Source organism: Onychomys torridus, chromosome 13 (assembly GCF_903995425.1).
Source record: "Onychomys torridus chromosome 13, mOncTor1.1, whole genome shotgun sequence".
Classification (NCBI taxonomy): Eukaryota; Metazoa; Chordata; class Mammalia; order Rodentia; family Cricetidae; genus Onychomys; species Onychomys torridus.
The window spans coordinates 76,998,856-77,011,915 of record NC_050455.1 but is presented as its reverse complement, the minus strand read 5'-3'; the positions used below and the strand labels follow the sequence as shown (position 1 = coordinate 77,011,915).

Genomic DNA, 13,060 nt, shown 5'->3' with positions numbered 1-13,060 from the left:
GGTTTGTCTTCATTCAAATCCTTCAGTCTTATATCTCTACTCCCCCATACTCCTCTGACATCCTGCCTTCTCTTACATGTGCTCCAAATATATGATCAAAGCTATTATAGCATACCATCTTGGAAAAGCTCAACTAGAATCCTGGGTTAAAATACTAATTACATAATTCTCCTATCCCCAGTATATATAGGTCCTCAGGCCCATACAAACTCAGCTACAAGAGATTCTCCACCTGGATGTCCCAAAGGCTTACATAGCACACACATGGGCAACCTGAGCATCAGGTCCTCCATCCTGTGCTCTATCGTACATTCCCACATTGGTAAGCAGCTTAAACTGGAGTCTGGAAATTGTTCTATACTGTTCTTCTTCCACAACTCTTCTGATTTTCTTTCTTTCTTTTTTTGGTTTTTCAAGACAGGGTTTCTCTGTGTAGCTTTGGAGCCAGTCCTGGATCTCACTCTAGACCAGGCTGGACTCGAACTCACAGAGATTTGCCTGGCTCTGCCTCCTGAATGCTGGGATTAAAGGCATGCGCCACCACTGCCCGGCTCTTCTGATTTTCTTACTCTATACATCCCCTTTACATTTTTCCCTGTTCCCGTTAAGGCCTCCTCATCTTTTTCCTGGGGTATCATGGTTCCCTCTCCTGAGCGCTGTCACCTGTTTAGTTTAACTTACTCAAAGCCACATGATCTTCTCAATATAAAAACTCCTTAATGTTACATATGCATATGCATAGATTGTGATGGTGTGGCAGAGGGTAATTTAATGAGTTATGACCTTAATAATTAATAACTAGTAAAGAGGACACATTTCCTAAGCTGGAATAAGGGAAAAAATGAAAAATTTCTGTTCCATAGATTTATATTTATACTCAAGAGTAATGTAATTATTGTTTGGATTTATTCTTTACAACTCAGAAAAATAGAAATACTTTGACTTGCTGAATAATTATACTTTTATAAGTATGTAATACAACACAAATATGAACAAATAACTAGAGGACAGGTTACTTATTTCATTAATCTTTATAGGTAAATGCCATCTGTCAAATATTTCAGGTTATTTCCCAAATAAGGTACAATGGATAAATAACAAGGGCAGTACTTAGCATGAAGGAATCATAAATTTAATATCTATTTTGAGGAAAATCTGTGCTCTGGAAATTATAAAATGTTGTCCTAGTCACTGTTCTATTGCTGTGAATAGACACCATGATAAAGGAAGCTCTTACAGAAGAAAGCATTTAAATTGGGGGCTGGTTTACAGTTTCCAAGGATCAGTACAGGATCATCATGGCGAGAAGGAGACAAGCAAGTAACTGAGAGCTTTACATCTTCATCTGCAGACAGCAGGCAGAGACTGTGCTACTGTGAGTTTTTTAAACCTCAAAGCCCACTCTCAGTGACACACTTTCTCCAAAAAGGCCACAGCTACTCCAACAAGGCCACACCTTCTAATCCTTCTTAAACAGTTCCACTCCCTGGTGACTAAGTATTCAAATATATGAGCCTATAGGGCCATATATCACAAATGTATAAAGTTATTTTTTCAATAATTGGTACCTGTATTTTACTTAATATAGCTCAAGTAATACATGTTTACTATGTTTTTCCAAATATCATAACTAAGAGCTAAATTCAATAAATTTAAAACAAGAAGTTTCTCAATTGATCTTTGCCTCACCAATTTTTTTTATACTAAAGCTTAAGCTAATGCCTCAAAAGTGAGGTCATTCTAGATGGATTTTATAGATTTTATGTCACAGAATAGTTCCATATGATGGTTTAAGTGGACAAAAACAATACTTACAACAAAGCAAGATAACTCGGTGACTGCCAAAGAGCACTGTGCAAAGGCCACAGAAGACAACAGATATGGAAGAAAGGGCTTCCTTTAGGTGACATGACCATGCTGAGCAAAACAATGTCTAGTCTGAAGTAGGATGCATGCTTATCTTGTTTCTTTATAATTATAAATACTATCACTTCCTCCTTTTGAATAATCAGTTTTGACGGACACGTTTAAGAACCTCCACTTCCTAAGACATCTGCAGCCATTTATTATTCCTTTCCAGTCAAAAAAACCATCTAAATACCTACCAATATAGAACAAAAGATAAGTTCAAGAATTTATGTTTCAATTATGATGTTCAAGCCTTGATATAAGTAAGAATGTAATTAGTGTTGAAGGACAACATGATTAACTGTAGCCAACTCTGAGAATTAACTCTGAGCTTAAGAAACAATCAACGACACATCTTAAACAAGAGAATTCAGATGGTCTACTATACTTCCTGTGTTACTGGCCATTCACTACCTTAAACTGCTATCAACACTCTGAGGGGCTCTACTTACTTTACATTCTTCATTTTGATAAAGGCAATTCCTTAGGAGCTGCATAGTAATGCTTAACTCTTTAATAAAGCCATCCTCCTGTATAGACACAATAAAAGTTAAAAAACATAAATGTAGCACTTTTTAGAAACAGTAATTCTTCAGTTGTGCTGTAATCATGCCCGACCACCAACACTTTGTGAAAACTGACAAGGTATGGTGACCATATCTCAAGAAACACATGCACCACAAAAAAAGCTATTTCTGTTCCACTAAGCATAGAGGAACTCAGATATATAATAGCTTTCATGTTTCATCCCAATAAAGTAAGGCAGGTCCTGATTGGTTTTCAATCATATCAGGTACTGGCTGACTTTCTCAATGATGAAGTAGGGCTTTCGGCTAGGCATGAAAATAAGAAGCAGGAAAAGAAGCTGTCAACATGGATTCTGTTACCATGTACCAGTTAAACTATGAAATAAAGCTTTGTCTTTCTTTTTAAAGATTTAACTTTACTTTTAAATCATGTATACACACACACACACACACACACACACACACACACACACACACACATCTGTGTGCAGGTGTGTTCATGTGAATGTAGTGCATCCAGAGACCAGAAGACGACGTTGGATCCTCTGGAACTCAAGTCCTCTGAAAGAGTAGTATGTATTCTTAAACACTGAGCCATCTCTCCACCTCCTTACTTTCTTAACAGTTTCTACATAAAAATTATTCTGCACATTGATTCCCAGACTGGCTGAATCAGTTTGAGACCTTTATCAATGAGCATTGCATCTACATAACTAATTCCCTTCTCTCTCTTCTTATGTATATCAATATATTATACATAATAAGTGGAATATGTATTTGTATATTTAACTATTATACACATGTACATTCATTTTCTGAAAAAAAAAGTAGTATAAATGTAAATGTTACTGGTCATAATTATTGCTAGTCACAGGTAATATACAGCCATGATGGATGTTATATTGTGCTTATATGAAAGTACAATTTATATACACAGTCAAGCATTTCAATGCTAGGACATACATCTGGGAATCATAGAAGGAGATTGCCTCATCAATCGTAGGATTCTATGACCATGTCGTTACAACTGTTTATTCGTGAGATAATAAATTTTAAATGTATGACTGTGCCTGACATGTAAACATGTAATAAATTATACTTGTTACAGATTTCATGCCCTAGAAAACTTACACTTTTATTTATATACTCCATTGTATAAAATATTTTTGCAATATATCATGTGAATATACATATTTTTATCTGTGCATAACAAAAATGAATAATATGTAAGTCTCACTTAAAGATTTCCAAATGAGAATCTCAGTAATTTACTGCCTCTACCTATGTTCTAGGTCGAACACTGATTTCAACCTTGTGCTCTTGGTAGGCACAAAAACAGTGGAGATAGGGTCACTCTACCCATGTTCCCTTACATGAGAAGTCAGACTTTGAAGTCACCTTTTTTTTCAGTGTTGCTTTCCCAGGCCTCAGAAAATCCAGGTTCAGTTGTGCATTGATGTGCTTCATCTGCTCCATGCAGTTCTCTATGAGATCAGCTGAAAGAAAAAGCCTGTGATGTCAAGGGGCCATTCCATTTCTGAAGATGTTAAGGCTGCAAATATTCAAGTCACTGAAAAACCTGTAAAAATCTACTCTGTGAGAGAATAATGAATTAAAAGGGAAAAAAGAGCACAACACTGCAGACCACTTGTTTTCATTTCTTAGTGAGTTTCCAGATTTACTTTATATTTTTAGGCCTGCATGTTTCATTTTCACAGCAAGTCATTAGTTGGATGGATGGGTTTTGTGTTCCTAATACTTCTTTCACCTCTCAGATAATCCCTGATGACCGAAAGAGAAACCATCACCCTACACTAGGTCTTAACCAAAAGGCCAAGAAGTGTAAAAATTTATATAAAAATACTGCTCATTTGATATTATTGTCTTTACTGTACCATAAAAACTATGTTGGTATGTGTTAAGAGATATAAAATGTGCTTGTATACGCTAATAATTATGAAGCTGAGTAATAGGTTAAAGCTTGAAATTTCTTTATATATAGTCTCTAGAGTAACAATCATTACATGTAAATAGAAACACAATCTACAAGTATCATCTTTGTATTATTGATTGATTGATTTTTCAGTACGGGGCAGGAGAGGGGACAAAGTCCAGGTCCTATGTTGTTTACTAGGCACTTTACTCAAAGCCTACTCATTTTGTGCTTTAAAAACAATTCATGTGGGGCTAGAGAGATGGCTGGATAGTTAAGATGGTTAGCATTTTGCTATTGCAAAGAACCTGAGTTCAGTTCCCAGCACCCATGTCAGGCAACTCACAACAAACTTTAACTCAAGCTCTAAGGGATCCAATACACTTTCCTGTCCTCCATAAGCAACTGCACCCACATGAACATACCCAAACACAAACATACACACACATACATATTTAAAAATAAAATAATTCTTAAAATAAAGAAGTAAAAACAATGAATGTTTACTAATAAAAAATTTTTAAGTGTCATTGCGATTTTAGTATAATTTCTTTATATTTTTTAGTTCAAAGAAAATTAAACAAGTTGTAGAAAATATGACTGTCAAGATGCCATATAAACAACTGATGATGAAGATCACCTCTCAAAGCATGCTTCTGTGCTCTTCTGCTGACAGCCAGAAGTGACATCAGAGCATTTGCGGCAACTCTTTTCAGGACATCTTTGGGAGATTTTCCTTCATAGCACTGCAGAAAACATAGACAAAACAGGAGAAAGGTTTGATCAGACAAGACCACCTGAAAGGTCTCCGATGACACAGTGGCCCAGATGATCCGACATCCAGAATGGTTTCAAGGCAACTGGCTCAGAGGTTCACCCTAATGGACTACTCCATAATCCTAAAATTGTCTTTGTGTCCCCATAAGATACAGCGCCCCCCTCCAGCAGGAAGTAGTAAGAGAAACTACGCCCACATTCCCAAAATTCCCAGCTGGCTTTGGAGATGGAATTGGCTCACTCCTTCTCTAAACCCAGACATATTGCTAAAAGAAATGGTTAAGAGATTCTTGTGTCCCAAATCAGAAGAGCCCTCTGGTGTGGGACAAAAAAAAAAACAAAAACCAATATTTTTCTTTAAAGCAGGTTGATTATAAATGAGATCTCTTTCTAAAGAAGAAAGGGGGATATGATAAAGATATAATAGGATGAAAGGGTAGATTAGGGAACTTACTTCTAAAGAGCAACAACTTGTTTAAAATGTTTTACATTGGTTTAGACTTTAGTCTATTGATACAACCTTAAAGTTAATTTGTTATACTGTGTGTATATTTCTAATCGTGTTTAAGGTATTATGTTTATAGCTCATTTTAAATTGAAATGGATAATTAAAAATAGATTAATAATTAGTCATCTATGATAATCATACTCGTAGCCATGTTAGTTAAGTCTTCTAGATATACATAGACATATTTCAGATAGATAGGTAATCTTCAAATACTTCAAAGACCTACAGAATATGGCATTTAAAATATTTTTAAAATTTAGACTTTCTGGACAGTGAGACATGTCTGCTCCTGGCAGCACTGATTTACTTCAGAGAGGAGGATGGGCATTGAAGACACTTCATATGGAATTTGTCTTCACCTTGACAAAAATAGCCATTTGGGCAAGAAACTGTTCTTGCCTGGACTGCTTGATCAACTGGACGTGCAGGACCCATAGAAAGGTGACCACTGAACTTTGCTTGACAAAATGGTCCTTCAGGTTCCTGCTTCACAGAAGAAACTGCCAAACATTCTACAGGACACTGAGAGAAGTGACTGAGAGACTCTAGCCCTGTGGGCTAAAGACAAATGCCCCAATTTTACAAAGGAACATTAGATGACTGTCCAGGCTGCCAGCTGTCTCTGTCTACTCTTGCAAGACTCCTAAAAAACGCTTACATCCTTCTCCCGGTTCTCAGGTAATATTATATCCTTCTGAGGTCTTTGATATGGTTAAAGACTAAATAGTTATAATTTCCTCAATTATGATAAAAGATAAGTTAAAAATATTACCTTAGACTCACAAATATAAGATAGATAGGATATCTTCTTTAATAATGTAACTGTAATTCTTGCTTGATAATTGTTTTGTTATATGTAATTGTACTATATAAAAGTTAAAACCTTCCTTAAAAAAAAAAAGAAAAGGGGAAGTGCTGTGGATTTTGCTCTGTGTAAATAAAGTTCTGATTGGCCAGTGGCCAGGCAAGAAGTATAGGCGGGACAAGAGAGTAGAGAATTCTGGGAAGTAGAAGACTGGAGGGAGACACCGCCAGCCGCTGCCATGAGAAGCAACATGTAAAGACACCGGTAAGCCACGAGCCATGTGGCAAAGTATAGACTAACAGAAATGGGTTAATTTAAGATAGAAGAAGTAGATAACAAGCAGCCTGCCACGGCCATACAGTTTCTAAACAATGTAAGTCTCTGTGTGCTTTCTTGGTTGGGTCTGAGCTATTGTGGGACTGGCGGGTAAGAGAGATTTGTCCTGACTGGGCCAGGCAGGAAAACTCTAGCTACAAATGTGGTATAATTAAATAATGTAATATTTAAGGAAAGGGAGATTATAAAATTTTCAGGTAAATGGATGAAGCTGGAAATACTCGTTGAGTGCGGTAACCCAGATCCAGAAAGCCAAAGTCCAATGTTTTACCTCATGAGATGTGAGCTTTGAATTTTTTACCTATGTCTGTTAAAATTGGAGTACCCCAAGAAGTCAGGAAACAAGTAAGGGACCATGGCTGAGAAGACTTTGAAGAGAGAGGAGACAGAACACAGGCAGAATGGAGAATAAGGTGGAATGGTGAGTAAGGAAGAAGGGTAAGTAGGGTAGAGGGTGGGAGAACAGGGTAAAGAAAGGATATAGGGAGTGAACAACTAACACTAAAGACTTCTGAAAAAAATATATGGAGTTACCCTATAAAAAGGGCAACAATGACGCTACTAGATACCACAGGCTAGCAAATAAAAGTCCAGTGCCAGGAATGCATTTCCTCATTTGGAATTGTTGGTCAGTGAGCTGAATACAACACATACTCAAGTCATAGAACATAGAGAAACACAGCTGATACTCATCAGGAAAGTTTACCATTAATGGCTGGCTTTCATACAGCTGAAGTGTGGGATGCACAGAGGAGAAAAGTAATCATCAATGTTACTGAGCTGTGAACCTTGTGATCTACAATAACCTACAATGCAGCAGATATAACCACTGCTACAACAGTGGCATGAATGTCATAGGAGAATCCAAACCACTTTCTGGTTGGATTTAAGGCCCACTCCAAAAGACAGAACTTTGCTTGGCACTGTTAATGATGCCAAGAACCTAAGGCTAGCTGGCACAGGCTCTAGGAGAGAACCTATTGCTATTATTCTGCTAAATGGATACAGTATTAAAATGACTCCTAAAGATTTATTGTTATACCCATATATTAGTGTATCTCTCCACCCTCATAGATGTGATTAATACAAAGACCAATAATTGATCAACATGCAAAGAACAGAGATGGCAGGGAGTGCTCAAACTTAAAGAAGATATCCATATCACACCCCATCCTCCAAAGGGATCTTTTTGTCCCCTCTTCTATGATTATCCCAAGATAGGATCATGGAAGAGTGGACAAAAACTTTGTAAGATTCAGGCAGTGGACAACCTCAGAGAAAAACTGTTTCCTGGATACAACAGAGCAGTTGCACCTAAGAACTGACAGTGTCTGTGACTATATGCATGAGATCTGTCTAAGATCAAGTCAGACAAAATCCCAGCAGGGAGAATGTCAGGAAGTCCCATTCCTATCTGAGGAGTTACTGAGGGCTGCTGGAAGAGGGGGAGTCAGTCTTCATGAATGTGGTGGTCTGAATGAGAATGGTCCCCATAGGGCACATGTTTAAAGACGATTCTCAGTTGCTGTAACTATTTAGGAAGGATTAGGAGATGTGGCCTTATTGGAGGAGGTGTGTTACTGGGGACAGGTTTTGAGGTTTGAAAAGACTTGCACTCTTCCTAGTCACTCTCTCTGGTTCATGGTTGTGTCTCAAGATGAGAGCTGTCAGTTATTAGTGTCATACCTGGCTATCTGCCTGAGGTCATGTTGCCTACCATAATGGTCATGGACTCTAATCCTCTAAGTCCCAAATAAACTCTTTCTACTAGAAGTTGCCTTGGCCCTGATGTCTTACCACAGCAATAGAAAATAAACTAACACTGAGAGGCCATGCATGCTCCAATACCTGGCCCTACACCCAGGCCCACACTGCACATACTGCCAGCACTAAATGGACTCTGTGGGTTTAAAATAAGGAACATATGAAATTGGGAAGGAATACTAGTGGCAGGAATAGATAAAGAATTGAGAAGAGGGAATGGGGGGTGACTGGCTTGATAAAACCCATTATACATATGTGAGAAATTCTTAACCAATAAGACAAAGAATCAGGAGATAAAAGAAAATACAATCTTATAGTTATGATATAACGACACATTATTTCTGTATGTATTCCCTATGATATAATTCTATAAAGAAGTCATTTAGAAGATATTCTGGGACAAGACATTTTAATTAACTTCCTAATAACAATTTTATATGAGATGAAAAATTTTAAAAGCAACTGAAACAAATAATAAAATACTCTCATTTTGCATTTGAAGAACTGAATCATATGAGTTAAATGATTTGACTAAGGTCCACATATGATATTCCTCTCAGAATAGTTTTATAGAGACTTTAAATATTCTTTTGAAGAACATCAGTTTTAGGATACTATACTATCTCCTGATAATTCAAAGACAAAATTTACTTTTTGAGCATGTGGCAAAACCCATAGCCTACATAAACACAGAGAAAAATACATCTATATATAATATAAATATCATCTATAATAATAGGTTGCCATTTAGTGCATTCTGATGATACTTTGACTCACATGTATTATCTATAAGTCAAAGAACACAAGGTTTTTTAAGACTATCAATGTCCTGCCATACATTAGACTCACATTTTCTAAAATGTGTACACAAATAAAAGTCCTCTGTTCATTCCATCTTAAACTTTCTCATTCCTTTCCATTTAATAAATGCTATGCATCCATAGTCTATTACTGAAATGAACAAGAAGAGGATGATTTATAAGGAAACGTCTTACATAACTAAGATATGTTTTCATGTATCCATATCCACACAGAATGAATGGATGATAGTATCTTTTCTAATTTGGAAGAATAGAGGAAACACAGTCATTAGCAAAATCATGATAACCTATGGTGGAATAATACCTCATTTTCAAGGCTGTAACACCAAAAAGTAAAAAATAATAAACTTTATAATAAATAACATTACAATGTTCTAAGGGAACAGAAGAGCAAGACAAATTTCAATAACTCCTCTGTCATGGTGTTTTTGCCAAATAGCTTATTATAAGCTGGCTCATCTTCACTATGAATCTAATGGAATAGAGCACTGTTAGGAAAACAATATCCTCTTTGCCCTAGCTACAACTCAGTATTTCACCAGGTCCAGCAGGACTGGCTACAGGACGAAGCTAGACTCCCTGAGTTTCTGGTCTTGTCAGAGAGGACAGAAGGCACTCTTTTCCTAGGGAAGTCATTTAAACCCCCAAGAGGAACACATGCTAACAAAAACAAAGCTTGTTCTACCAGAAAACTGCTCTGATAAGGCCAAAGTTAGAAAACAAGTTACTATACTGGATGGAGGAATAACTTACAAAAAGGTATGATTTTTTTTTTTCTTGTTTGCTATACTCTTTAAAATGCAATAATCTCAGAAATAAAGTTTGTTAACCTGGCAGGAACCAAGACAACAGTGTAGCTGAAGTTTTCCTGTGTCCCACCTGGCCCATGGTTAGGACAAATCTCTCTCACCCGCCAGTCCTGCAGCCACTTGGACCCAAGTAAACACACAGAGATATGAAACCTTAGACTCACAAATATAGGATAAATAGGATATCTTCTTTAATCTTGCCAAATACAAGTAGACTAGATATTATAAATAGAATAGATATTGTAACTATAATTCTTGCTTGATAATTGTTTTGTTATATGTAATTTTACTATGTTAAAGTTAAAACCTTCCTCTTTGAAAAAATAGAAAAGGGAAAGTGCTGTGGATATCACTCTGTATAAATAAATGCTGATTGGCCAGTAGCCAAGCAGAGAGGAGAATTCTGGGAACAGGAAGGCCGAGTCAGGAGATGCTGCTAGCCACCATGAGAAGTAAAATGTAAAGTACTGGTAAGCCACAAGCCATGTGGCAACTTACAGATCAATAGAAATGGGTTAATTTAAGATATAAGAACTAGATAGCAAGAAGCCTGTCATGCCCATACAGTTTATAAGTAACATAAGTCTCTGTGTGTTTACTTGGGTCCAAACGGCTGCAGGACTGGCAGGTGAGAGAGATTTGTCCTAACCATGGGCCAAGTGGTACACAAGAAAACTTCAGCTACACAACAGAGACAGCATCCAGGCTTTGTGTTTGTTTTTGTTTTTAGATTTATCTTATGTATATGTGTGTGTGCCTAAGTGTATGAACATGCACCACATGCATCAAAGATTCCATGGAAGTCAATTGGAAGAGGACACCAGACCCCCTGGAACTGGAGTTATAGTGGCTGTGAGCCATCATGTGAGTGCTAGGAACTGAACCCAGGTTCTTTGTAAGAGCCATAAGTGCTTTTACTCACTGAGCTGTTTCTCCAACCCAGCATCTAGTTCTTAACTGGGAAAAGCTGAGAGGATGCATGTAAGGCAGTAGCTACAGGGGAACTATGGCCTCACTCAAATGCAGAGCTCCTAGAGGAGACCAAGCTTCTGAAGCAAACAGCTTCTCGAGGCAGATGAGGAAATGTAGGAGGCTGTCAGGATTCTTAGCTGCACTGAGAAAGCAACTAGATTTCGTAGGACAGAGAAAACAAGTTCCCCCAAGGAACCCTGTAAATCTTCCATGCATCCTTTAGCTGGACCATAGAGTATCTCCTTCTGTCCTCTTGCTGTTGCTTTTAATTAAATTTCCATTAATGTACAAAGAAATGGCTTTCACTGTAACATTTTCATACATGTCATTAAAACCCTATTTATTACTCTCCCCTCTCCCTCTTTCTTGCTAGTCTGGCTCTACCTAGAAGCAGCACACCCTTCTGATTTCATGACATCCATTTCCCTCTCACTTCTGCCTTTCTACCAGCATTCTCTTCATTCCAACAGTCAAGGTTGATGCTAAAAATGTACAAGGAGTCATTCCAGGAACATTATCTGAAGGATAATCCTCACAGAAAAACCTCCAAACTCAAAGCCATAAAGGGACCTCAACAAATCAGCAGAGGGAACAACAGTGTGAATTCCATCTAGCTGACGTGCAAATCCTTCATACATAATTCCACCTCTCCCACTTTTCAAGAGGTGATACAAATCATAAGATGGTATTAAAAGGCTCCCCTATTCATCTCTGAGTCAGTGTCTCATATGTCTGATGCTGGCCTTGAACACCTTCTATGACCTTGAACTCTTGCTTCTCTTGCCTCTTCCTCCTGAGTACTGGAATTTCAGGTGTATGTTACCATACCCAGTGTGTGTAGCTTTGGAGATGGAACACAGAGAATTACACATGTTTATGCAAGCACTCTACCAAACAAACTACACTTATGGTAAGCTAGTCCTTATGCCCAGGACTGTAATATCAGACACTCAAATGGCTGAGACAGGAAAATTGTAATTTCAAGGTTAGCCTAGATTACAGGGTGAGTTCAAGGCCAGCCTGGGCAACTTAGAATTAGTCTCAAAATAAAAGGTAAAACAAGGAGCTGTGGCTACAGCCTAGTGACAGCATAGAATGTCTGCCTAATGTCACACACACACACACACACACACACACACACACACACACACACACACACACACACACACACACACACACACATGTGCAGCTTTACATGAGGTAATTCTTAAAGTCCTATTTATACTTGTTAATCTATTTATAGTTTTCTATTGTATTGTTTACCTAATCAAAAAATAAACATTGATTACTTAATAAATATGATTGAAAAATTTTAAATTATGAATACTGAAAGTGAATTCCTTTAAAGACACATAAAGTCTAGAAAACAAACAAAGACAAATCAAGAAATCACACACCTGAAGAATTGTTTCATTAAGTCGCTCTGAAAATTTAAGACTTTCCGGAGTTCCATCAAGAAGAAAAGCCACTGTTTGGGCCTGGCATACATTTGTTCTGTCCTTGTCCTGAAGACGCCTCTTTTCCTCCTCAGCCAAGAGAACAGACAGGAACTGGAGGCTGGCAATACTCAAGGCAGGGCACCTGACAGACAAGCCCACACATCTGCACAATGTATCTAAAGGGAGAACGATTTCAGATGCAAATGTTTGAAAACTTCAAAATTAAGGAGTGAATTATTCAGATTTGCCTTAGTAGTTAAATTTATAGCATTCCTATTTTTAATGATGCAAAGCTATCAATAGCACATGGATAAGAAATATCAAGTTTTAAAGTGAGTATTAAGGCAATATACTGAGTTAAATCTATTTAATTTTTCATTATGTGTTTTTTGTATGTATACACAGGGACAATGTATGATGCATTGAGCTAACATCTAAAGTTCTGAGAATTTTTAAATTCT

General features: G+C 37.3%; 1 protein-coding gene across 1 annotated transcript in view; it reads right to left on the bottom strand.

Moving 5' to 3' along the window:
- The window catches only part of Rttn (rotatin), a 172,979-nt gene that overhangs the window by 20,104 nt on the left and 139,815 nt on the right, over positions 1-13,060 (bottom strand). The window contains exons 40-43 of the mRNA XM_036205187.1: positions 12,558-12,775; positions 5,009-5,114; positions 3,834-3,931; positions 2,361-2,438 (exon numbers count right to left, since the gene is read on the bottom strand). Coding sequence (XP_036061080.1) covers positions 2,361-2,438; positions 3,834-3,931; positions 5,009-5,114; positions 12,558-12,775 — 500 coding nt within the window. The remainder of the gene's footprint in view (positions 1-2,360; positions 2,439-3,833; positions 3,932-5,008; positions 5,115-12,557; positions 12,776-13,060) is intronic.